Raw genomic sequence first — 27,465 nt, forward strand, 5'->3', positions numbered from 1 at the left:
AAGTAAAGGGACTAAAGGGACCAACTGTCTGAATAAACATCACTCTATTGTGCATAAAATAAGAATAGTTTACAGCCAGTAGCTTTACAGATGAAAAGATGGTAGCATCATTTTTGTATGTTTTGCATGTAAAGGTATAGATTAAAGAACTAGCTAATAATGTTGAACCATTTCAATTAGATAATGATACTGTGCAAATTAAAGGCATTCAAATGACTGAGGGTTTCTACATTCAAAAATAATCACTTACTATAGATTATCAAGCAACCTTTTCATGACAAATTCCATTCTAGTCTATAAAGGAGATTTACCTGGTTGTTGTGAAGAACAACCCCATAACAGCTTCTACTGTATTTGTATGAACTCAAATGTAGATAAATAAGTAACTGAGGGGACTTTAATGAGCATGGAAAGAAAATGAAATCAATCTTTATTCGAATTATCAAACTGACATATTTTCCTTTTTAAACTAAACTGACTAGCTAAAAACTGGAAAACCTCAATTAAACTATAATTGCAAATGAAAAAATTAAACTAATCAAAAGCAGTAAAAAAAGACTAGTTTCGTTTTTGGTTAATGTGTTGAAAAAAACCTACATATACATGTGATTTTTAATGAGATATAATGCTGATGGGGATGAGTTTGTTGACATGTTCTAGATTTCCAGACTGTTGGATATCACACTAGCATTATGAAACGAAAGGGCCACATCAGAGATACGAAATACATACAGTATGATCAAAATAGCAAAATATGACATACTTCCTCAGGGTTAAACTCTCTCGTTAGATTAATTTCATACATGCATTTTAGTAAAAAAAAAATGTTTTTTGCTTTATGTTATAAGTAAAAAAAAAATTAAGTCATAAATGAACATTATGTACTCAATGATTTGCATGTGTATAAATGCAAAGCAATAAAGGGCCTGAATTTTGGGAGGTGTTACCAGTTGTTATAAAGTCCATGCCTCAGGTACACTGTATAGGAAAGCAGGAAGGTGGGGTCCCGCCAAGATCAATCAAGAGGAGAGGCCTGGAAGTCCATCACTATTCAAACACACCAAGCTACTACCATCGATAACACTTTGCCTTTAATTTGGCCACCCAGAGCCAGTTGTGAGGACATTCACTTTAAGAAACGTATACAACCAACATGCACTATGCTATTTAGCCAGATAGGACTAGTATTACGACTTGTGCAGATAGAGTTCTATTGTATTAGATGCCTGCCTGCTTATTATTTCACATATCTAGTAGTGATAAGTTATAGCAACTGAATTTGTTGTCTGTAATCTGAAAAACATTTTACTGTTCAGCCAAGCAGCTTTTTTCAAGTAGAGATACCTTAAACCCTTAAATAAAGTCTCCAAATTACTGGTTTTATTGAATGTATTCTTATTCCCTTAAATTTCAGGTGTCAAATGAAATTTATTAGCAAAAGTGTTACATTTTTGAGTTATGTGATTGGAGGTTTGAATTGGTTTGAAACCATCAGCATAAAGATGTTATATGAACATCAAGACAGAGGTCAGAGCAGGCAGCAATCAAGTCAAACTTAAAGGTCCACAGTAAAAACAAGGGCAAGGTGGAATTGCCCAAGATTCAAAATCCAGGCACACAGACAGGAGAACAAATATCAATACTTTTTCAGAAATATGACATCATGGGTGCAAGTGAAGTTCAAGTGAGTTCTTTAAACAACATCTTGGCACATGTGGTACTGCCCCAGCATTAACAGGCTGACAGATATAATCTAAACCACTATTTGACTACTTGGTATGGCTTTTTAGGTGTATCTTACTACCCCCAGGGTTTCTACTGTTCTGCACACAAAAAATTGGGTGTTAATATTTTTTTGTGCCTCTTCCAATTAGTAATGTGCTGTTTAATAGGGATGTCGCGGACTGTTCGCAGGCGAACTTGTTCGCGCGAACATCGGCTGTTCGCGTCCGCCGCAAGTTCGCGAACGTCGCGCGACGTTCGCCAATAGGCGTTCGCGTCAAAATCGTTCGACCATTCGACCATTCGATCGCTAAAATCGAAGGATTTTCGTTCGAATCGAACGATCGAAGCCATTGGATTGAATGAAATCATTCGATCGAATGGCTTCGATCGTTCGATTCGAACGAAAATCGTTCGATCGAACGATTAAAATCCTTCGATCGTTCGAATCGAACGATTTTCGGATGTTCGAAGTTCGCGAACTGTTCGCGAACTGTCCGCATTTTTTGCCGGTGTTCGCAAATGGCGTTCGCGAACACATTATCGGCGGTTCGCTACATCCCTACTGTTTAATGAAACCGTGTTCCTTGTTCATCACATGCTGATCAGAATAAGGTCTGGAGACATCTAAACAATGCATTGTGCAAAGTATACTGTGCAAATGTTTATTTAGACCATGCCTTATTTTTGACCACTAGTAATGAGAGAATTTGTCCCATTTTAATGCAAAGAAAAATGTATAAAACCACTGGAAAATCCAAGAAATGACAAAAATTAGCAAAATGCACTAGAGTTATTTTTGGCTCAAAAATACATTGGGTCAATAGACATTTTTTTCATACTGACTTTTTCCATGCAAAATACATTGGGGTCAGTAGGCATTTTTACAGCAAAAATATCTGTGGCAAAAAATTCCAGCTTTTTTGTGAAAATATTTGCCAGTGCTTAAATGCAGAATACATGCCTACAGAAAATTTCACTCTTCACTATTGACACTCATCTTGACAACCCCTACTCGTGATCATGGCCACAAAGAAAATAAAAATGCTGTCGCCAATGCAGTCTCACTGTTGCTGCTGGTGAGATACAAAAGCAAGGACATTCTTGAGCAAATATAGTACCTACTGATGGGGATTCTGTACAGGGGTATTTTACCCCAGAAACCAAGGTCCTGAAACAGAACCTGTTCCATTTAAATGGGCCTAATAGGAAGCCTAGATCAGAAACTTTGTACTACACCGATGAGCTTCAACACTGAGGGCAGAGCATACAGCTGATCAAAATGATCAAAAATTGTATGTGCTATCAGTTCTTTATTTCTGTACACTAAACAAAATCCAAATTGGACAAAGTGTGTTGTACAAATAATAAGACCATTAAAAAATTCAGCTTTGTATACTTTCTGCTAGTGATACACTTTTCTGTATTCACAACCTTATTTTTGTCTTTATTCAATAATTAATTGCAATTTTTTCCCCCAGAGAAAGCAATGACTGCAGGATGCTTATCTGTTTCAAGATCACACAATGACTACTATGAAGTTCAGTAATGTGTGACCATCTGGGATTTTTTCTTCTTAAAAAAAAAAGGGGGTGAGGAAAATAAACATCAAGTTTCTCATAACTGCTCACAAGTATCCCAGTGAGACTATTGGACACAAGTGTGTAATTCCAGTTAGCAGATTGCTTTCTGGAGCCAGCTGGTGTCTCCCTTAAGAAATGTCTGTGATGACACATTTCTTCAATCTACCATTATACTTTCTGTGGGAATTAAATGTGTATGACAACAGAAAGATAGACAGCAGTTTAAAAGCTCTTGAAGGAAATTCGGGGTGGTAAATTGCAGTTGCAGCGTGGAGCTTATGACAGAGAATTACTCGGATCTTATTTTCTTTCTGCAGCAACGTGAGCTCTGCCTACTGCAATAATGATTTTGTCTGGGCTCAGAGATTGCACTTAATTTTTATTATACATGTTTACTTATAAAACAATTTTAGCTTTTGGTTAGGTAGGCGTCTGATATGGACAACGTATCTATAGCTGGGGTGATCGGATCTGGAGGGGACTTTGGAGGGTGAAGGGGTTGGTCATTGGACGATCCGTGGGGTAGAGAATTCGCTACCAGTATCCTGATACATCTGGTTACTGTAACAACCGTTTGGAATTTAGGCCTCTATACCACAATTACTCAGCAGGTCGACCGCACACCTGAAGGGAGGGATCCTGAGGTGGGAGAAGGGGTGGGGGGTTAATACTTGGTGGACTCTATAGGTATACAGAATGATAAATGGTCAAATAATCGCTATTATTTATTGATTCTCTCTAACCAACCGTCACTCCCAGGTGACTTCACCCCTCCTACCTCTTGCTTATCAGTTTATCAGCCCCCTATCGAACCAGTGTTTTAATATTGCTATCTAGACATAGGTTTTTAATGCTCAATTAAAAGTTAAGTTTTAATAATCACTTCACCGGAGTTTTTGCAACATATGGATGGGAAGGTGCAATGCGATGGGTCATTTCTTTTTCTCCTTTTTGTATTACTTATAAAACATGTGCCAACTGAGAGCCATTCCTTAAAAAAATAACTATTCATTTAGTTTCATTAATTTAATTTCATAAGTAACTTTTCTATCACAAAAGAACACCTTTCTATGAATTCTTTTTAAACAGAGGGAGATCTTAGAATCTAATAATAGGTTCTGGCAGTCACTAGTCATGGGAGAATCTGTGGTGTTTCGCTTCACCAAAAAATTTGCAAATCTACTGAAAAATTCATGAAACGGCAAAAAATTTGCATAACACATTGAAGTCAATGGGCGTCAAAATAATTTTGACGCACGGCAATTTTGATGTAAGTAGCAAATTTTTACGCACGCAACAATTTTGTTTTTGTTGCAGTGGATTTTTTCACTGTCAAATTTTTGCCACGTATTCGTGGGCGGCGAAACACTGAAATTCGCAGTGAATCCATGCCTGGCGAATTTATTCGCCCATCCCTAGCAGTCACTGATCATATCCCCTGCCAACATTCATAAAGTGATAAAAGTGTCAGAAACTGACCTATCTAGCGAGAGGTTGCCCTGAGAAATGTAGTGCCATATGGGGCATCTGGCTAGATTTACAGGATATCAAATTGTAAAAAATCTATAATTGGTGCCATGGACTTATTCTTCTCTCTTTCTTCTGTTCTTCAACTTGTTTGTAATTTGACAATTAATTATGCAAAATAAAACTCAGGATCAGGAACATCAGGATACTGAACATGTGATTTAAAGAGTTTTGTTTCAGCTAAGGACAAAGCAAACAGGACAAGGCATTTTTTATTCCTATAAAAGAGCAGAGTTACACCAGCCTTCATTTTTATCATGTCCCCCTCTACAGCTCTGCAACATAGCTCAATTATTAATACCACCCCCTCAAAGGACTCAAAATCCCAAAATCATACCACCAAGCAGTTCTCAGTTAGTTATGGATGAGACAGCTAGGATTTGCTTTAAAGGTTTGTGTACTGTTTGTTCATTTCACAGCATTTTCAATTATTCAACTCCCGAAAAGCAGAATTGAGTTAAAAGCTGGTTATCTAAAACCTTATATTTCTTTGAGTTTTTACCTGACTTTAGGACTGTGAATTCTTGTTTTGGAAACAACTCAGGAACACTCAATCAACCTCAAAACAAGATTCCTTAAGGCATCAAAATACTATTTTAAAGGGAGTTAAATGAAATATATTGCAGGTTTCAAAAACACCTCTGCCATGTCAGAATATAAATAATGTCATTCAGTTTAAACACTATTAAATATAGAATGAGATTTGTATTGCAGAATGCAAAAGTTTACCGCATAAACACAGATGCCATTATGTGTTCTTTATTTTAACTTCTGTTATTTTATATATATAGAATCTCATTTCTAAGCAACATTGCAAAGCAGATACCCCAACAACAAAAATGCTTCACAGCCACAGGGAATCTTTCACAGAATCAATGAGGATCAAAAAAGTATTTTTGTATGTTAGCTTTACTGCAGGACCTGCTAAAGTAGTTGTGAATTCTTAGGGCATCTCGAGTCGTCCATGAAAAGGAATAGGTCCATCACATATTCTGCTGTGTGAAACAAAATCAGCTTGGTTTAAAACAGGGTATTGTGGGGGTTCACTCGCTGGAAGGCTGCAAATGAGGCAACTTCATGCACCAGGATCAGTTTAAAGGCTTCCTGCCCACATTTATTTTTCAGTGGCTGCAGAATTTTCCCTCACAGAGGGAAGGTAACCGAAGAAGCCATTTAACAGAAAAATTCAGCCTCCTGGCTAACACAAAATAAATGTCTTTCTTTTCCTTCTGACACTGAGAACTCCAGCAGAACTCCAGCAGACACACAAACACTCAGCCCTGTTGCTCAGCGTCAGGTGAAAAAATAGTCCTAGAATCCGTGACCCAACATACATGCTATCAATCACTTTTCCCCAGGAAACTGAGGACCCTTTTGTCACCATACCACAGTATCCATATGTGAAGAGCACCCTTGTTGACTTCAAGTTCTACCAGTATTCTGATTCCTATTCTTTATGCCTGCAGTGTTTGGTATGAAGACAACTTAATGACTTAGTTAATATAATAATACTCATAGAATGAGAATCACCCATTCACAAGCCTTTATGCATTCAAATGGATCAGGCCATCACTTCTTTGAATGTTATGAAAGCATTGAGAGATATGTCTAGTGATGGGCGAATTAATTCGCTTGGCATGAAATCGTAGTGAATTTCCTGTTGCAAGGATGCCACGTCCTGGATGGAATTAATTGGGCTGCTTAGTTTTGTGTCATCTGCAACCACTGATACATTACATACAATACCCTCCCCTAAATCATTAATAAACAAGTTAAATAAAAGTGGACCCAATACAGAGCCCTGAGGGACCCCACTAAGAACTTTACTACAAGTAGAGAATGTACCATTAACAACCACCCTCTGTACCCGATCCTGTAGCCAGTTTCCTATTCATGTGCAAACGACTTCATTAAGCCCAACAGACCTTAGTTTAGAAAGAAGTAGTTTGTGGGGCGCGGTATCAAATGCTTTGGCAAAATCCAAATAGATCACATCTACTGCCCCCCCACTGTCCAGCATCTTACTTACCTCATCATAAAAAGCAATCAAATTTGTCTGACATTATCCTTTATAAACCCATGCTGATTGCTGCTCATAATGCCATTCACTAGGACACAATTTTGAATGTGATCCCTTAACAAGCCTTCAAATAATTTGCCCACCACAGATGTCAAACTTACTGGCCTATAATTGCCAGGCTGAGTAATCCCTTTTTAAATATTGGAAAGACATCAGCTTTTCTCCAATCCATAGGTACCATACCAGATGAAAGGGAATCTGAGAAAATCATTTGAATCCCTTAAACAAGTAAATACGAAATGTTCAGTGAATATGCAATCTAAAGATTAAAGGTTTAACTCTCTACACCAGGAGGAACTATAGTTAAAAAATATCACCTTGTACAAATGGAGTACCCAATGAGAAGACTGCAGAGCTAGACCTACCACTCATATATTAAGTGATAGAGTGTGCTAAAGTACTAAGGTGGAACTTACATTAGAATTGCAAGCACAAAAAGGATCTGACCCATTTCTGCTCCTTGTGGGATACAGTGGTTTATCCCTCTGAACATGCTGGCAGCAAAAGAACACACAGAATGCAGTAATAGTTGCATTACACCAAAAGGGGAGTGATCTAGCAGCCAAGCAGAGCATATATGTGACTGTACAGTGATCTATTAGGCTAATATAAATAGAGATGAAATTGTTAATATTGCAAAGCACATTGCGTTCTACATGTGAATCCAGTTACTGAAACGGATATGGCAGAAACTGTCGCTCCCACTCCCAAAAAACATTCTATTGCTGTAAATGTTTTCAACCAGCTTCTTAAATTGGATGAAATGTAAAGGTATAGACCTTTACAGATTATCATTTTACTGGTTATCAATTAGTCCATGTTCCAATGCAGACACAATGGGAGCATGAACTCAGCACAGATTGTGTCCTGGTAGGAAATGAAAGAAGCTCTGCAAGCCACTGGACTACATCTCTGTGCAGTCTTTAAGGTTCCTTCTGTGTGATTCAATGAAAAGATAAAGATATTTTTTCCAATGAATACAGAATGTATGTCTAACAGGCAGATTAAATTCATATTGCCGTTGTTTTGTATATAGTTCATAAAAATTATTTCTCAAAATATGACAACATTGTGGGAAGTAAGAAACAGTGAGAACCTGCAATCTGTGACTTAGAGGAAATTTTTGCTGAATTATAGAAGGTGTATTAGAATATAAATGCACATATGGGCACAAAACCTGAACTACTTTACATTTTATGCTCACAATAAGTATACCCAAATAGCAACTAGTCAATGGAGAAAGGAAATAATGCTCTAAAAATATATTTACCAAATGCAGTAACAGCTGTTCTAACATGAAATAAATACAAATATTATGCTAATTTCTGCAAAACAATCCTTATGAGAGATCCACGTGTTCACTTTGTGTACTTGTTCATTAAAAGTTGTTTTAATGCTTTCTACAGAATACAACTTAGTAAAATAGTTGAGCCAGCCATTGCTTGCTACATCTCCCCAGCAGCCACCAATAATTGTATTTTGCTCGAAACATTCCATACCAGCATACTCTGGTTTAGACAGAAGCTCATTCACCTAGCTCAAAACACATTGTCAAATAAAAAACTTGCTCAGGTACAGGAGGGAGATGAGCCAACTAGATGACATGGAGGATTACCAAGAAAAGAGAAACACAATCATCATAAAATCATGCTTTTTTGTGGCCTTAGCAGGCTAGCTATGTCCAAGAAATAGATGAGAACATTTCTACCTAATCTCAGGCTGGACATGAAGTGCTGACAAGATGCAGGATAACAGAGAAAACAATCACCAGTGGCTCAGAATAGATATCAAGATGCAAAGGGCAAACTTCTCTGCAGAATATGAAGTAGCTGTTCACAAAATTAGTCTACTAATGTCCCTTAGGCAAAAGGCACCCCTACCTGGCTCCCAGGGGTCACTAGGAAAAATAATGCAACTGCATGTAACAGGGGCCAGAATAGGGACCGGATATTAACCTTTTTTGTTACCTGGTAAGGAACCACCATCCAGCTTGCGGGGAGACCTTTAGTGAGACACAGGAGGCTGAAGGCTACAGTAACCACATTTTCTTTATTGTTCAAGGTCAGCAACAAAGACAGGCACTCGCACGAAGATCTCTATCCTTCAATCCCTCTTTTGCTCTCACTCTATATGATTTACATACTGTTAGGGGGCACTCACTCCTTCACTCCTGTCCTGGGTCCTGACCGGAACCATCCAGCTGAGCCTTGCCTCTTGCACCCTGACTGGTGGGATTCACACAGCTGCCCATGCTAATTGCCTGCTAACTTACACCCCCTGGAGTGTACTATTACTACTTGGCTTCTAACTGTCTAGGCACAGTATCTTCTACGGAGGATGATTCGACTGCCAACGAGGTGGCTGCCCTCACTTCTTCCCATGACGCATCTCAATCTTGCTGCTTGTAACCTTCACTTTTATAATCTTCTTCCTCCACCCACTGGGGACTTTCCGTAGCAACAGTGATCTACTGGATCCCCCTAGTGGTGCAACTGAAAATATCTATATTAACTATTTATTACACATTTGTACTTAAACAATTAACAATTTTACCCTACTACCTGCTTATACAGAAAAAGAGACAGATCAGTGACCAGAGAGCAGGGCCCCTTAAAGGAACAGTTCAGTGTAAAAATAAAAACTGGCTAAATAGATAGGCAAATAAAAAATGTTTTTAAAACAAACTGGAGTGACAAAACATGTGCCCAGTAGTACTCTATTAGAATCACTGGGCAAGAACAAGAACATTTCAGTGACGGGGTGGTGCGAAGTGTGCATGCAAATTGCAGTTTGGGTGACTTTAGGAGAGTTTCTGCATGTGATGTAACTTCCACTGATGTCACAACCTGGACATTTTTTACCTGGAGTATGCCACATACCTCCCGGGAACCCATACTAGATAGTATACTAGATAGATCTACTGGGGGGAAAGGAGTGTTGAGCTATGTGGGTGCAAGAGTACAACAATAATAATCCAGCCTCAGTGTGCGCCACCTTAGTGCCTAAATATTCCATTGTTCCTGTTCATACTCTGCTGACCTCCTTCTCAGTGTAAAATTAGCCCACCCAGCAGGGAGGGGCTATAGAGAGCTGCAATGACTGAGCCAGGAAAGAGATGTAGAAAGCAGGAGAAGGAGTGGAGTATAACATTAATAAAACAAGCACACAGCTATTAATTTATATTTACCTTAGCTGTTATGCAACATATGACTCTTGTGGTAAATGAGAGCTGTAGGAATGTTTGAAAGATTTTACAGGTATTGTATTAAATCTTTTGGGACTGTCAGGATTAATATTGCTGGGCAATGATAGAAAGAGAGAATTTGGGTGTAACAGAAATATAAATTCTGCTGCGACAAATGGGTGAACTGTTTAGCTGGAGTGGTTATTGTTTTTAAAAAAATTGGGACCTGCAGAGAATGAAGCTGATGAGGGCTGGGTTTGCTGGGAGCTGATGGAAAAGCAAGAGAAAATTGTAGAACTAAAAAAAAAACATGAATACTGTAAGTTGAGTGTAACGAAGTTGTTGGTATGGAATTAATATAGCATTGTTCATAGAGAGGGAGAGCTATGGAACTGAATGGAGTTAAACAAGTTTAAAACTTCGCTTCTGCTCATACAAACCTCTCCAAAGACACTCATGTGCACAAAAATTAGCGAAATGGCAAAAAGTCTATGGGCGTCAACTTTTTTTGGCATGCGACAAATTGTGTGACAAATTTTTGGCACACAACAAATTTTTTCACCCATTAGAGTCTATGGGCGTAATTTTCTCAGCAAACATTTTACTAATCACTAGTCACTGGCACAAATCCCGCTTAGAATCAGACTTCTGGAGCTACATATCAGCCCTGCGCTCCTACAACACCAGCCTTTCCTTGCGAAACAAACATACTTTACTACACTAATTAACTCCCTTTCTTAAAAACCTGCACAATTTTTCTCTCCTTTTAACACTCTACTTTTGCATTTCCCGGGCCCTCTGTGCACATTTGACTCTGCTCAAGATATTGACGAGTACTTCAAAAACACCATCAAAAGTGACATTACATTATTAAACCCCCCTAGACATTCACCACCCTCCCCAGTCTGTTCTGTGCTCCTTCTCCCCGTGACTGATGAGGAAGTCTCAAAACTTTTGACTTCTTCTCACCTTACCACCTGCCCGCTTGATCCCATTCCTTCCAAATGATTCCAATCCCTGTCTAATCAAAGCCTTAAAGCCTCTATTTAATTTCTTGCTCTCAACTGGACTCTTTCCTTCTCAATTAAAACATGCTCTTGTCACCCCCATTCTAAAAAAAACCCGCTCTTGATCCCTCCAATTTTAATAACCTCATAACTATTTCTCTGCTATCTTTCATCACTAAATTACTCAAGCACCTAGTTTACAACAGACTTATGCCACTCCTCTCTGACAATAACCCGCTGAACCCCCTACAATCTGGTTTTAGGCAACAACATTCCACTGAAACTGCCCTAACTTGACTAACTAATGACCTTCTAACAGCAAAAGCCGACAACCACTTCTCACTACTAATACTTCTTGATCTCTCAGCTGCATTTAACACTGGATCATCTTCTCCTCCTCCAGTCCCTCCATTTGCTTGGCCTTCATGACATGGCCCTGTCCTGGTTCTCTTCTTATATCTTAGTTGGGATCAAGTACAAGGTGCTGTTTAATTACTTCAGAGAAAAAGGAAATTATTTTAAAAAAAACTGGATTATTTGAATATAATGGAGTTTATGGGAGACAACCTTTCCGTAATTTGGAGCTTTCTGGATAATGAGTTTCCAGATAACGGATACCATACCTGTCCAGCTGATTTTAAAGCAGAGCACTTATGAGGAATTACTTTTATAATGAAACCCATAAAATGACTCATTGAAATCTGAATAATAAAATTAGAGACTTTATGTGTCATATTTACTTATTCTGTTAAGGCAAACTTTTGAAAAGTACATTCAGAATATGAAATATATTACCTTTTCCCACTCTCTTTCCATATTCAGCAATAAAACCACTAGTTTGGGATTTGCTTGATATCCATCTTCTGTAAAGGACAAATCCTTGCCATCCCAAGTTACATTTATCATGAAGCTGCCAAAAGAAAAATTAAGTATAACAGTCAGCCAACCATCCAGTTTTTAATTAACAAATTCAGTTTTGATATTACTGGGTATATGTATGTAAATACACTCATTTACACATTTAACACAGACTCCTTTAATCAAAAATATAATGCATTTTGTTTGTGTGAATTATTTGCACATATGGTTACATATTAGATTATCTAGCTTTGCTTTAATAAACCTTGAAATATGAAGTGAAACAGTATTTTAAAATTCATGTTTTTAGTGGGTAGTTTATCTAAAAAACTAATTTTCCTGGGAATTTTTTTTTGAGATTTATTATGCACCGAAGCTGCTACAAGCCCGAATATGAAAATATTCCAGCTTAAACCTGTTGAAGTCATGTAAAAGTCAATGGCAGAGGTCCCTTTAACCATTTGAAGATGTTTTTAGCCTTCATGATTTTTGTTTTTTTTTTATGGTGGTTTGCACTCAAAAACTTGATAGGTATTTGAGTATTTTAGCCTATAAATCAATAAATTCGAGGTATTCAAGTTTTTCCTCCGATTGTATTCAATAGAGTTTTTTACATTCAGAAATAAGCAAAATTTCGAGTTGTGACTTTATTTGAGGTAGAAAAAACCTCACAAACTCAACCTCTGATATATAACCCCCTTTATGTGTGAGAAAAAATCCCCCACTGTTTGACTAGAATGAATTATTTTTTTTTATAAATTATTTATTTATATTTTTCAACAAGAGATATCATAGATTATCATATGCCAAAAATATCCTTATGTTGCTTCATTTGAAATTTATAAAAAAAACATAAAATACCGTAAGGAAGGAACAAAGAACGAAAGAAAGAAAAAACAGAAAAAAAAATATTTGTTAATACCACATAAGACCATGGGTTGACTTCTCTGGTTCTTCCGCTACGTTCTTTTTCTTCTAGCTCACCTTCCTTCAATCCTCTTTCCCTCTTCCCCCTTCCTGGGCTCCTAAGAAGTAACTAATTTTTGAAAATTCACTGGAATCTATAAAGAGAAGCCAAGACTGCCATTTTTGAAGAAACTGAAGTTGTTGGATCTGTTTAAGTTTATTTTTTTTGAACCTCTCAAACATGTAGATTTCTTGAACTTTATGGTACCATTCCTTGATTGTTGGGATATCTGAGGATTTCCAGTAATTTGAAATTAATAACTTAGCTGCATTGATCATAGTAGAGATCACCGATTTTTTTATATTGAGACATGGACATTTTTTTTTTATGTAACAAGAAGAAGGTTGCTGAATCTTCTATCTCCATAGCCGTAAATTTAGATAGCAATTGTTGAATCTCCAGTCAGTAAGGTCTTATCTTAGGACATTGCCAAAATATATGCGTTAAATTCCCCTTATCTTTGTTACATCTCCAGCATTTATCAGTCACATTCTCGTACATCTTAGTCAGAACAGCAAGCACTCTATACCATTGTGTAAGTATCTTGTAATTGTTTTCTTGAATTTTGCAACAGCCAGAGACTCTGAAGATATGCTTATTTATTTGATTTCTCTGTAAATATCTCTACTAATTCTTGTTCCCATTTCTGCTTGTATCTTTCTTTGGGGGGGTCTCTTTCTTCCACCAACACTCTATACACTAGCACAATTTCTCGCATTGGTCTTTCATGACGCATAAACCAATGTTCATATACTGTATCGGGTGGGCCTCTTATGTCTGTTATTCCAGTTGTGTGTAAAAAATGTTGTATTTGCATCAGGCCATGCCTCTCTAATCCTGTCATTTCATCCGGGGGTATAATTTCCTGTAGTCGCTTAAATCTCCTACCCGTCATAAATTGATGAGCGAATAGCGAGCCCCATTTCGACAATTTCTTAAAGTGTACATTACTTAAGCCTGGTTCGAAATCTTGGACTTAGGGTTCAATAGATGTTTTTTTATATTTTACAGAGTCCCATATTTTAGTAGTCCCTTCAAGGACTGGGCCATTCTTCCAATCCAGTTTACGACTGTGTTTTGGCAGCCAGAAGTATGTGTCTAAAGGAATTGGTGTACACTGCTGCTCTACTTTCACCCATAATTTCAGGTCCGGTGCGTAAAATATGTCGAACATTCTTTGTAAAGCCGCTGCTGCATAATAGATGTATAGATACAGCAGTCCTAGTCCTCCTTTTTCCTTAAGTTGTATCAAATACATGTATTTCTGTCTTGCTGGCTTCTTACCCCATACAAAATCTGTTATCGTCATTCGTAGGGACTTAAATAGTGGTTTGGGGATAGTGATCGGTAAGATCTGGAACAAGTATAGGAAATGTGGGAGAATATCCATCTTTATTATATTGATTCTCCCAAACCAGGAGAATCCAGGTTTATCCCAGTGTTTCAAGTCTTTCTGTACTTCTTTCACCGGTATATTATTTTTTATGCAATCGCCTGTATTGGCATACACCTTAATCCCCAAATACGTGAAGCATTGGCTTTCTACTGTGAAAGGTAACGAATTTCTGATTTGTGACACTTGAGTCTCTTTTAATGAGATGTTCAGTATGCTAGATTTTTGATAATTAATTTTTAGATTGCTAATTATATTGAAACTCTCAAGTTCTTCAACTAAGTTAGATAGTGATACCATGGGTTCTGCTATAAAAAAAAAAGGCATGTCACCTGCATATGCCGCTACTTTATGTTGGCTTTTCTCCACCTTTTTTCCTGTAATATTAATATTGTTTCTCACTTTTTGGAGAAAAGGTTCCAAAGTAATTACAAACAGTGGGCATCCTTGTCTTGTGCCATTATTGAGGGAGAAAGGATCCGACAATATGCCATTTATCTGCAATCGGGCTTGTGAGTTCATATATAACTTCTTCACATAGAGAGTGAAATTCGGCCAAATGCCCATCCAGGATAGAGTATGGAAAATAAGATTCCAGTCGACTCTGTCGAATGCCTTCTTGGCATCCGTAGTCAATAGTGCCAAGGGCACTTTCTTTTGTTCGCAGTAATGTAATAAGCTATATAATCGTAGAGTATTGTCATGTGTCTCTCTTTTTGGTATAAAACCCACTTGGTCAGCATGTATCACCTGTCTTAAAATTGGCTCTAGTCACTTAGCTAGCACTTTCGCAAAAAGTTTTATATCTGCATTTAATAGTGTGATAGGCATATATCCCTTAGGATCCTTTCCCTTTTTATGTATTAGAGCTGTATGAGCCATATTCGCTTGACTTGGTAAGTTTTCACCTTTCAATAGCCTATTTAAGACTTTGGTATAATGTGGGAGCAGAGTCGATGCATATTTTTTATAATATAAGCAGGTAAATCCATCTGGGCCAGGGGCTTTATTGATTGCCATGGATCTCAGAGCTTTTTCCAATTCTTGCGTCGTGATGGGGTTCTCTAGTGTATCCACTAGCTCTTGCGATATTACTGATTTTGCTAAGTTGGAGAAGTATTATTCCATCCTCTCGTCTGCTGTCTATCTGTTGAGGTATGTTCCCTTAGATTATATAAGTTCTTATAATATTCACAAAATGTTACAGCTATTTCCTTCGAGCTTGTGACTGTGTCTCCTTTACCATTTTTCACTTCAACAATAAAGTTTCTTTTTTGTCTGTGTCCAAGTGAAGCAGCCAGCATTCGGCCACATTTATTCCCATGTTCATAGAATCTTTGCTTTGATACCAAATGGCTTTCTCTGTGTATGTGTTTAGTAGTTCCTTAATTTGGTTTCTAATTAAAGATATTTTTGCATTTTAGATTCTAATAGAGTCTTCTTATGCATTTATTCTAGTGATGCTAATTCTGCATATAGTGTGTCGTATCTTTGCTTTCTTTCTTCTATTGCGTCGCCAACTTTCTCCTCTCACATTGCATTTGTGGGCTTCCCAGACTGTTAATTCATTAGGACCTTTGGCTTCATTAACCTCAAAATAAAGATCTATAGTACTCTGGATCTTTTTCCCTATCTCTGGATCTTCCAATAAAATATCATTTATTTTCCACTGCCAAATATTGCTTTGATTACTTACTATATCCATTATACAAAAATTGGGGGCATGATCTGACCGAGTAATAGGACCTATATAGGCTTTCTGTACCATAGGTAGTTGATCTTGTGGAATAAAGAAATAATCTATTCTTGAGTACCGTGAGTGTACTGTGGAGTAATATGAGTAGTCTCTTATATTTGGATTTAAGGAATGCCAGATGTCCATCATCCTATATGAGTGGAGTAATTTTCTTGATGTAGTTAGATATGTTTCTGACACACACTACTTTTCTGGTTAGAGCAATCCAGATCCGGTTCAAGTGCTAAATTCAGGTCTTCTCCAATGATGTAGGTCCCTTCCACGAAACCTTCTAAAGTATTCAAAATGGATTTTAAAGTTTGAACTTGTCCCGTATTTGGCAGGTACATAGAATCAAATGTATAGATTCTATTATCAATCTTGCCCTTTACTGCTATATAGCGCCCTAGTTTATCTGGCAGATGGTCAATATAAAACCAGCGTACAAAATCAGAGATCACTATTGCTGTTCCATTAACTTTTTTCTCTTGAGGTTTACTCATATATATCATATTGTATCCTCTTAAATTTAGCTTGGGCATAGCATTAGCCTTAAAATGTGTCTCTTGTAGAAAGGCAATTCCGATTTTTTTGTTTTTCAACTCTAGTTTTAAGTTATTTCATTTTATGTAAGAGTTCAACCCTTTCACATTGAGGGACATTAAATTCATTAGGTTGTCAACCATATTCTAGTAATGAAATGGAGCTGCTTGATTCTAACCTCATTTCCTTGTTTTTCCAGTTTGTCAACCCATGGTCTTCCCTTATCAATCTTCCTAACTGAGGTTGAAATGTTAACATAAGTGTCACCGTACTGAAATAAGAAACTTTGTACATACAATCAATAACAAATGTTGTATTGTTTCTGAAATAAAGTTTATCTTCACTATCCCTCTCTCAGCATCTGTTTCCTCTCCATTTTGTCTTCAAGGTGTCCCTTTCCTAGAAGATGTATTAGAGCTATTTCAAATAACTAATTCCACTACAAACAAAATCTAATAAAATAACTGTTTTTGGCACAAATTCTACATGTAGAAAGACTGAATTTCTGCAATTTTAATAAAGTGAGCTCTAATACATCTTCTAGGCAAAAGAAGCCAAACTAAAAGACATATTGGATTTAACTCTAACTCAAAATCAGACTCCCAACTGATGATATTTGATTATATGTAGAAAACTTCTTATTTCAGTATGATGAAGCTTATGTTAAATTTTCACTTTTGAGATAGTTCCCGTTAAAGGGCATGAGTTTTGACTATGCTAGGAAGGGCAGGACAGGAAAAGAAAGGTTAGTGGCATTAGGAAACGGACTGACAGAAGAAGGTTTGAAACACACAGGAAGTGAGGTCAGGTTAAGGGAAGATATTAGTGGGGGCAACGGAAGAGGAGGCCTCTTTTACCTTCTGGAGTGAGGAACATTGTCCAGCCCCCTTGAGGACAACGGGGAAGAGGGGGGTTGGGGGATAGGCTCCCAGTGTTTGGCACATTGGTGTCAAAAGGTGCATGGTAATCTCCTGGGACAAGGTTTCCAGGAGGGTGGTGTACTGCTGTTGGCCTGCTCTCACTTGCCCACCTGCCAATGCCATGGAGGGTGGCCAACATGGCAGACAGCTAATGCTGGGGAGAGTGTTTTTTTCTAAGTGGCAAGCATTCCAGTGGGGTATAACATGTAATACTGTTCATGTTACTGGCTTTAAAATGTCACACTGCTGTTTATATGTATTATTTAATCTTACTATGTGTTTAATAAAAGTTGTGGCCTGTTTTCATCCCATCCTGGATATCTTTATTGTTTCAAGAAAGGGGGTTGGGGTGTGGTATTTTTGTGAATGAAGGGGGGGGGGGTTAGAAAAATGAGGGGCTGGTTTTCTTTAGTAAGGAGGGCTGCCAGATTGATTCCTCTAAAGTCAGGCCCGGATTTCTGGAGAGGCCACCAAGGCCCGGACCAAGAACAGCAGGGGGCAACATGCTGCCCAACCACACCCACATTGATTCAGAAACACTGGGGATGCACAGGAGATACAATGATTTTTTATATTTCCTGTGTGCCAATCCCCACTGCTCCAGTAATTATGATGAAAATTTGAGTGAATAAAAGGGAGGGGACGGGGCAACGAGCAGCAGAAGACCTAGGGGCGCTGTTAAGAGCAATCATGTCTGTTCACGAGAGCCCTTTTTCCACAGCAATTATATTAAATGCATAGTTTATTGTGTCATTCCCTTTATCAGTTATTTTGCATGACTCTGCACTCTTTAGAGTCCATTAATCTCCTTTTTAAAGGGATACTGTCATGGGAAAACATTTTTTTTTCCTTCAAAATGCATCAGTTAATAGTGCTGCAGACCTCTGCGCCGAAATAGATTTTTTTTTAAAATTTTGAAATCTGACATGGGGCTAGACATATTGTCAGTTTCCCAGGACACCCCAGTCTTGTGACTTGTGCTCTGATAAACTTCAGTCACTCTTTACAGCTGTACTACAAATTTATGCGGAGTGATATCGCCCCCTCCCTTCCCCACCCAGCAACAACAGAACAATGGGAAGGTAACCAATGGGAAGCTCCCTAACACGAGATAACAGCTCCCTGGTAGATATAAGAAAAAAATGCAGTAAAAATGCAGGTCCCACTGTAACACCTTGAGTAGGAGGAACAAAAGCCTGTCAGATCCATAGTGTAGCACTGGCTGTTGCTGAAAGCACATGACCAGAGATTGCTGCCCACACTCCAATATTACAACTAAAAAAATACACTTATAGGTTCAGGAATGAAATTTAATATGGTAGGGTGAAAACATATGAGGCAAAGTACACTCACAGGTTTATATTTTTTAATTATTATGTATTACTTTACTTTTGTGTAGTATCACGGTGCATTTCACTTACCAGTAAGGGCAGGCTATCATCTATACAGAATTCTAAAATTATATACTTACACTGTAAATAAAATATGATAGAGATGTCAAATTTTTTTGGAAAGAGGCACATAGTTAATGATCGTTGATCTGAGAAAACCTGAGCTGATACAAAATTGGTCTGAATTCAAGGTTATCTGATTATGGCAGTGACAGAAGAAAAAGTGAGATCTTATTTAGAGTTCAACTATACTTAAAGATGCTGACATTTGACAAAGATAACAGTCCCACGGCCTTAATTTTATAAGGTTTCCAGTGCTGGTGACTCTAAAGACTAAAGCAGGGAAAATATCATTTTGAAAGGAATCTCTGTGTGTTTTCAATACCCCATGCTAGGAAAAACTCATCAGTTGCCAGTTTCCGGCTTTTCATCAATGAGCTACAACACCTTAGAGGCCAAACTGTTATAGAAGAGGGGAAATTAAATTAATGTCAGTGTCCTGATGGACTGAAGATAAAATATAAGTAATCCATAGAAGAGTGAATCACACGATCCTCATAAAAAATCGATCAAATAATACTTCAAAAGGAATACACAATTGTGCCTAGGAACTATCTATCTATATATACATATATATATATATATATATATATATATATATATATATATATATACTAAGACAGAAAGGTGAACTCAAAATGATCAATGACTGAGAATAGGACATCAAAGGCTTGATTTAACCTGGCTAACTTAAAAGATGACAGATATTTAAAATGCTGTCTGTATAGTGTGATGCCAAATTAAATAAACCAAAAAGACTGAAATCTATAAAATATTAATTATATTTTGGGCCTTTCTTTTTAAACCTATAGAATTTAAACACAATTAATTGCCATATGCTGGTAATAACAACTATATTTGTATCATGTCATGTCTTTATCTTATGTTAATTTCTTTATAACTGTAGGCAAATTGTAATGATATAGCTTGGCATCTGCTGTGGTGCCTTGTGCACAGCTACAGTACAAAGCACAACTAATTAGAGGCATTGAAATCTGGCAAGGTCTGTTCATCACAAAGACAGTTGTACAAGAATAAGTCTTAGAAACTTATTTGATGTTAATTGATTGTCAGTTTAGCTTGATAAAGGGCCAAGCAGGGCCTTGTAAATTGTTGTAATGCTGTAAAGTGTGCAATAAAGGGAATTTAATCTAAAGAACACTAGTCGTGCTGTTTGACCCTAGTTTAGTCCAGTGGGAAGTGGCCAATTAAGAACGTGCAACGCCTTGAAGTGTTAATTAATCGTTGTGCTGACTCCTTGCTATCCTAAGTCTGAACAGAAATTCTGCAAAAATAATATTTTACACAGCGTCCATACAGAGACTCCACTTAATGGAAGGAGTTTTCCTCAGATAAATTAGTTTAATTGGTACCTTCACAGGCACAGTGTGATGAAGGAGAGGTTTGGTCATTATGGACTACATTGGTCGACTACTTTAATATGCTTTTAGACAGTAATAGATTGTTGTATGTGTTTCTCAGTGAAAACTGCAAAGGTCAAGAAATTTGTAAAATATTTTGCTCTCAAGGGGAATTAAGGGTAAAAGATGATGTTAAAGAACTCTGTGTTCAAAGTAACAAAGTTTCTAAATTTTATCTTTTGACATATTTGGGGTGTATTATTTACATATGGGTTCCCATCTTCAATTGTTTTGGTGCAGGATAACAACCCATCCCCAACAACCTGCCTCCAGGTACAATATGTCTCTGTTTCCTGTGCCTATATCAGTGTTCTAACTGTGAAAGAACAATAATGTTGCAGGAAAATATGTTTTAGAAATGGAGGATTCAATGGATAACTAAATAAAGGGTCTATCATGTGTAAGACATGGTGCTACATAATTTAAAAGATAGTGAGAAGAAACCAAGTTCTTCAAAATATTGACATTACAAAGCTAACAGATTCGTTATAAGCTGTTGCACAAAAAGATTTTAAAAGAGGGAACAAAAGATCTCAAGAAGTCAAAGGTAAATGTGTTCCTAGTTCTGTATCTCTTGATTTTCATCACAATGATAAAGGTGAACCTGGCTGGACTACTATTTTCATGTAGGTGTGGGATGTGCTACTTGTATCCTTTTGACTAATGACAACCCTCTAGCTAAATCATTGCTGTTGAAAATGAATAGTAAAATGTCCCATAAGATTGATTATGTGAGCAGGACATGAGCCATTACAAAACTCGAGTTTTTTTTTGGCTACTCTATAAAAGGCATTTTATACATTTTAAACAGACACCTGCTTCAACTAAAGATATATCACTATATCCAAAAGATTTTTCCTGATATCCCTCTCGGTTTTATTTTCTAATACAATTTCTATGGATTTATTGACTAAGAAGGTTGATGATGATCTCTTGGCTTGGATGAAGATCTCTTGGCAGATCCATACCAAAAATTGTTCAGCTTATCCTAATAAGACTAAACTATGGGAACCCAGTGTACAAAATGGATTGTGCAAAATAATTTGGGAGACTTAGTGCTCCGTTTGTATATGATGCACTTAGCAGTCTGCAATGCATCACACAATGGGCCATATTCAATTCAGTAAGAAAAAGTTATCTCATGGTTTATCACATGAAAACTCATGGACGAGATTCACTTTGAGGAGTAAAACTTCTCTCTTAATTCAGTTCAATTTTTTCCCTATATACATCAATAGAGTTGTCACATGATAAATCAGATTAGTTTCTGAATTGAATTGCATCTCAAATTGAATCTCTTCCATGTGTTTTGATGTGATAAACCTTTTTCTCTGAATTGAATCTGACACAATGTGTCCACAGATGTTAGAAATATTTTTTAAAAAACAGATTTTTAAAAATCCTTGATGCATTGAATATCTATTAATTTAGTTTCCCTAAATCATCACACAAATATACATTAAACAGGGCAGGACCTTATAATAGCTTCTCTAGTACTTATCCTTCTTTTACTGCAGGAATCTTTTAATTTCCATCATGTCAAGTAAGTAAATGCAGCACTGATAATAAGGTGCTTATTGTTAATCTGCTGTCTACCATTCATATTATACTGTTCTAAATATCTTGCTATTAATATCATATTAAAATGACTTCTCTACTTTATTGTCCTAGCAGCTGTTGAAAGCATTATTTTTCTTGAGAGCAAGGACCATCAGTTCATGCCAGCTTTCAGAGAAATTTTAATAAGTTCAGTTTTTTAGCTTTAGTCTTTAGCTGTTTTTTTATAAAATGACTCAGTGCACATGAACAGAATATAGGGAAATGAAAGTGACTTCAGGCACCAACATTTCAAATTACAATCTAGAACAAAAATGATTGCTGACATTCTGAAGAATGTTTTTTGCTTAAAAACCACATCACGTCATATATAACATATAAAACAAAGTTTTGTCTCTTATTTCAGTCATTTTACAGATAATAAGACAAAGATAGGCCTTACTTTAAGTAAAAAAAACCTTCATATCTGAATTTGTGTGTTCCAATGTATTCTGTCTTGCATCCATCAAGATTCACCTTCTCAAAGCCTTCACATTTCCACAAACATATAAACAGCATATTTAGGGTTGCCACCTTTTGGCACGGTCGAATCCGAGCATGGGAAGGGGCTGTGGTGCAATGGGGGTGTGGCTGTGATGCTGTGGGGTGGGTTGTGATGTCAGGGACGGGGCTATTGGCCGATCAGCAAGTCAATCACAGAGAATCCTGCCCGGTTTTCCTAATCTGGAAAACCGTCCAGGCAGTTTTGACCCGGGCAGCTCTTTTAAAAACCGGGCTGTCTGGGTCACAACCAGAACAGATGGCAACCCTAAGTATATTATTTGGGAATCATCTTGTGGCCATGGCCTTATATACCTTCCGAGACCAGTGCCGTTTCTGCTTACCACTTGATAATTATACTTCCCTTACATAAAGAACATATGTTAGACAGATCTATAAGTACTGCATTTATTCACGGGGGTGTACCTTATATTGTGGCCATTACCAATCAATCTGCCTTTGCTTGTACTTCAAGTTTGCCTCACCTTCAGCATTTTTCATTATTCTCTCATTAAGGGGGTTATTTATTAAATGTGGAGTTGTGTTTTATCCAAAATATAATTTTTTTTCAAGGGTAGTTTCACAAAAAAAACAAATTTTTCTGTTGAGGTCAAAAAACGTACAAACTCGACCTTAAATAACTTTAAACCTAATAAATGGATAAATAACTCCCTAAGTGTATCCAGAAATCTGTAGCTAACTGCCATATGTCTGGAATCTACACACTAACTAAAATATCCTCTTGGCAGCTTTTTAATAGGGTATCAATATTTTAATCATTTTAGCTGCTTACTGTATCATTATTAGACATTTCTTTCATTTCCATTGTGTAGTTTCAGGGGGTTATTTATCAAAGGTCGAGTTTGTGAGGTTTTTTCTACCTCGAATAAGCTCACAACTCGAATGTTTGCTTATTTATGAAAAAACCTGACTGTAAAAAACTCGATTGAATGCAATTGGGGGGAAAACTTGAATACTCAATTTGAGTTATTGGCTACAAAAATCTTGAATACCTCGCATTGATGATTTTTCGAACAAAAACCACCATGAAAAACCCCGAAAATCATGAAGGCAAAAAAAATCATCTTCAAATAGTTATAGGGACCTCTGCCATTGGCTTCTACATGACCTCAACAGGTTTTAGCTGGCGTATTTTCGGATTCTGGCTTTTAGCAGCTTCAGGGCATAATAAATCTCAAAAAATTAGGTTTTTTTATCCCCCCAAAAAAATCAACCTTTAATAAATTACCCCCTAAAACTTTGAAGCATTTTAAACTCCTAAATAAGTTCTATAGTAAATTATTAATTTGTGATAAGGGTATTACTAGTTCAGCATCTCATTTGCAAGTTCTAAAATTTCAATATGTTGTCATTCTGGGTTAAGATTTAAAATACCCCATCTAAGACATGCTTGGAAATACAATTTATATCATGTGCCTTACATCATTACTGCTGTTTTAAACATGTTTAAGAAAGTATAGTATACTTAAATGACTATCCTTCCACCTACAGTAACATTTTAACATTTTTAACTTAAAACAAAGCCCATTATTCTAGAACTGTTTTACTCACTGAACCTGATTGTGGTATTCTGTATGTATGTGTGCTGAACTGCCACTGCAGGTAACATTTTAAATTGCAGGCTTTACCAGTTTTCTTATTATTCATTTTATTATTATTGTATTATCCTCTCTGCCCATACTGTACCCGACATGAGCATGGCCCAGCTTGATACGAAAATTAATATAGAGCAGTTTAAAGACAATCAGGGTTATTTATAAACACTGGGAAAATTTGCTCCTGGGCAGCAACCCATTGCAACCAATCTGATTATTGCTTTCAGTGTTCAACCTGCAGCTGGCTGAAAAAAATCACAGATTGGTTGCTATGAGTTACTGTCCAGGGGCAAATTTGCCCAGTGTTTATAAATGAGCCCCAATGTCAGCAATATAAAGATGATGGTTAAATTATTTTATGAGTAAGCGCACTATTTAAAATAACCTTTTTTGAAGCCAAAACTGTATCCCCAGCAACACTTTACTAGAAGTATAGGAACATTCTAATAAATTCTAATAAACTTAGAAGCTACATAGAAGCATACAATTAATTATGTTTATCTTGGGCTAAAAATCAGTTCTATAGAGCAAATGAATGCAAAAAAGAGAACAATTAAATCCATTTGTCCCAGTTCCTTCTTTTTACCCAACCTTTGTCGCTGTGTTATTCACTATATCCATATAAACTATTCTGTTACTCACTAGCTTATAAAGATAAATATCAGCATTCTGGCACATTCAAAGCACTTAATATAAGATTTCATGAAATGAGAAAGTCAGAGAAAAGTGAGCAAAAATTAATCATTTTTGTCCAGTAAGGCAGCAAACACCTTACTGTTTAAATGTGTTACACAAATGTCCTACTTTACATATTATTTTTAGTACCTAATGTTTTGATTGGATCAATGTTTAGTTAAATTGCAGCTGACATTTGTGTCTGCTTTCACAAACTAGACAGCATTATTATTTATCAAAGTCTAGTCTTTATAAGAAATTTTGGCTTCCCTTATGAGTATACTGTTTTTGCCTACAATCAAATCCCTGTACATGACAAATTAGTACAGGCTTTCCTAACAAGGAAATGCTTAAGAGGTAAAACAGTTTTTACGAATGAAAGTTTAACCTCTGTTTTATAAAACATATTGGAAATTGTAATGTATTAAGTAAATTTATTCTTCTGTTTCTTTTTTTTTTAAATTTCACGTTTTTATGCATTTTTTTCTAAGATTTTAGAAGAAGGGGGAAATAATAGCAAAATAAATATAAATTATATTTACCCCTTGCTATCCATCACAATCAAATACTTTTTAAATTATCTAAATTTTTTAATTAACTTTCATTTTACTGTATCTTATTTCTTCATGGAATCTATGATTTAGCCAGGTACAGCTCTGAAATTTGTTGTTTTTCTGATAGCACACTTTTCAGTAAATTTTTTGAAAAAAAACCAGTCCCAGCTGATGTAATTTTTTCTATGAGGAACAGTTGTAGCACAGTGGAAAGGAACCTCTCTAAAAATGCAGGACAATGTATGTGATATTTCAGAGATAAAAACATCTTAAACACAATGAAATTTGAACTTCTTATTGAATCCAATGAATTTTAACAAAATTTACTGGGAAACTAAATGACCCGAGTTCACTCATCACAAATATATCATAAATGTTTCAATAATTTCTACTTAATATTCCAAGGGCACTCATTGTTGTACATTTTAAACATACATTCACTGCTATTTTTTGTTGCGTTTCCCCTCTTGAATTCATTTGTGAAAAATTGCAGAGAAAATGCAAAATATTGATAGAAGTTTACTTTTATGTTAAAATGAGGACTAGTATAAATAATTCAGAATTTAAGGTTCAATACCCACTTTATAGTCTTAGGGGCCGATTCACTAAGGGTCGAATATCGAGGGTTAATTAACCCTCGATATTCGACTAGGAATTAAAATCCTTCGACTTCGAATATCGAAGTCGAAGGATTTAGCCCAGATAGTTCGTTTGAACGATCGAAGGATAATTCCTTTGATCGAATGATAAAATTAGAAGGATTTTAATCCAACGATCGAAGGAATATCCTTCGATCAAAAAAAGTTAGCCAAGCCTATGGGGACCTTAACATTGACTTCGGTAGCTTTTAGCTTTTAGCTTTTAGATGGCGAACTAGGGGGTCAAAGTTTTTTTTAAAGAGACAGTACTTCGACTATCGAATGGTCGAACAGTCGAACAAAGTCGTAGTCGAAGGTCGAAGTAGCCCATTCGATGGTCGAAGTAGCCCAAAAAAACTTCGAAATTCGAAGTTTTTTACCTTCGAATCCTTCACTCGAAGTTAGTGAATCGGCCCCTAATATTTCATCAGGCATTAAAAATCAGAAACACCATATTCAGTACAATTTCTCTATATATCTACTGCATGGAATTTTTTGACTATGTTAATACCATACATTTCTACATTATATAGTCATTAGTGGGTATATTGACATACAATGCTGGAGGGAGTAGGCAGCATTTTGAAGGTGCTGTGTTTTAAAAGTAATACCCACAATATCATATTTTGCGAGTTGGAACAATTATATATTTCTGAGATTCTACATATTCTGGTCTGATCAGCACATTTTTATGCAAGTCCATTTTCCAAATTGTCTTAATAAAAGCTGATATGTTAAATGGTAGATGAATTTAAACTGAGAATAGTAGTTTTGGAAAATCATCTTTTAACTGACAAAGTAAAAGGCACATTTTCTAACTAGTGTTTTCATAGAAAGTTAATTAGTCTAAACACGATTGGTGCTTTAATTCTTACAGAAAAACACTAGATTGTAACTAGGAAAAATGCATTTTAAAGTATATTACTTAATTATAGTTACTTGTCCTTCTAAATATAAAGCTTAACCAGAGCTTGATATAAAACTCATCACTATGTATACAGTGATTATCACAAATAATCAAATTTTATCATTTTAATCATTTTACCAATGATTCCTGTTACCACTGTAGCAAACATCTCTTCATATTAAAATCTCAGATTTGACCTGAAATTAGTACATACTATATGCCAAGCAGATATAAATATACAGTAATAGCAAGAGGAATAATAATAATAAAAGCTAATTTCAAAATCTAACAAGCTTAAAGGGATGATGTCATTTTTTTTTTTTAAAAAACTTACACTATGTTGATTGAATATTGCATAATTCCTTCTACTGTTTAAAATTATATTCTCAGTTCATATGTCTTATCCTGTGCTTTTAGAAAGAACTAGCACTTTACAATGGAACTGCTTTCAGAGAAGCTATTGTTTCTCCTACTCCTAATGTAACTGAAGGAGTCATAGGCAGATTTGGGAATATTACTACTGATTTATATTCCCATATCTGCCCCAAAGTGGGGCATACAAGCATTTTTAGCAATACAGGTGTCAG

General features: G+C 36.3%; 1 protein-coding gene across 1 annotated transcript in view; it reads right to left on the reverse strand.

Moving 5' to 3' along the window:
- grin2a.L (glutamate receptor, ionotropic, N-methyl D-aspartate 2A L homeolog) overlaps positions 1–27,465 on the reverse strand; it is a 260,724-nt gene that overhangs the window by 48,535 nt on the left and 184,724 nt on the right. The window contains 1 exon segment of the mRNA NM_001112896.1: positions 11,899–12,013. Within this exon segment, the coding sequence (NP_001106367.1) occupies positions 11,899–12,013 (115 nt within the window).

The sequence above is a fragment of the Xenopus laevis genome, chromosome 9_10L (genome assembly GCF_017654675.1).
Source record: "Xenopus laevis strain J_2021 chromosome 9_10L, Xenopus_laevis_v10.1, whole genome shotgun sequence".
In the NCBI taxonomy this organism is placed as follows: domain Eukaryota; kingdom Metazoa; phylum Chordata; class Amphibia; order Anura; family Pipidae; genus Xenopus; species Xenopus laevis.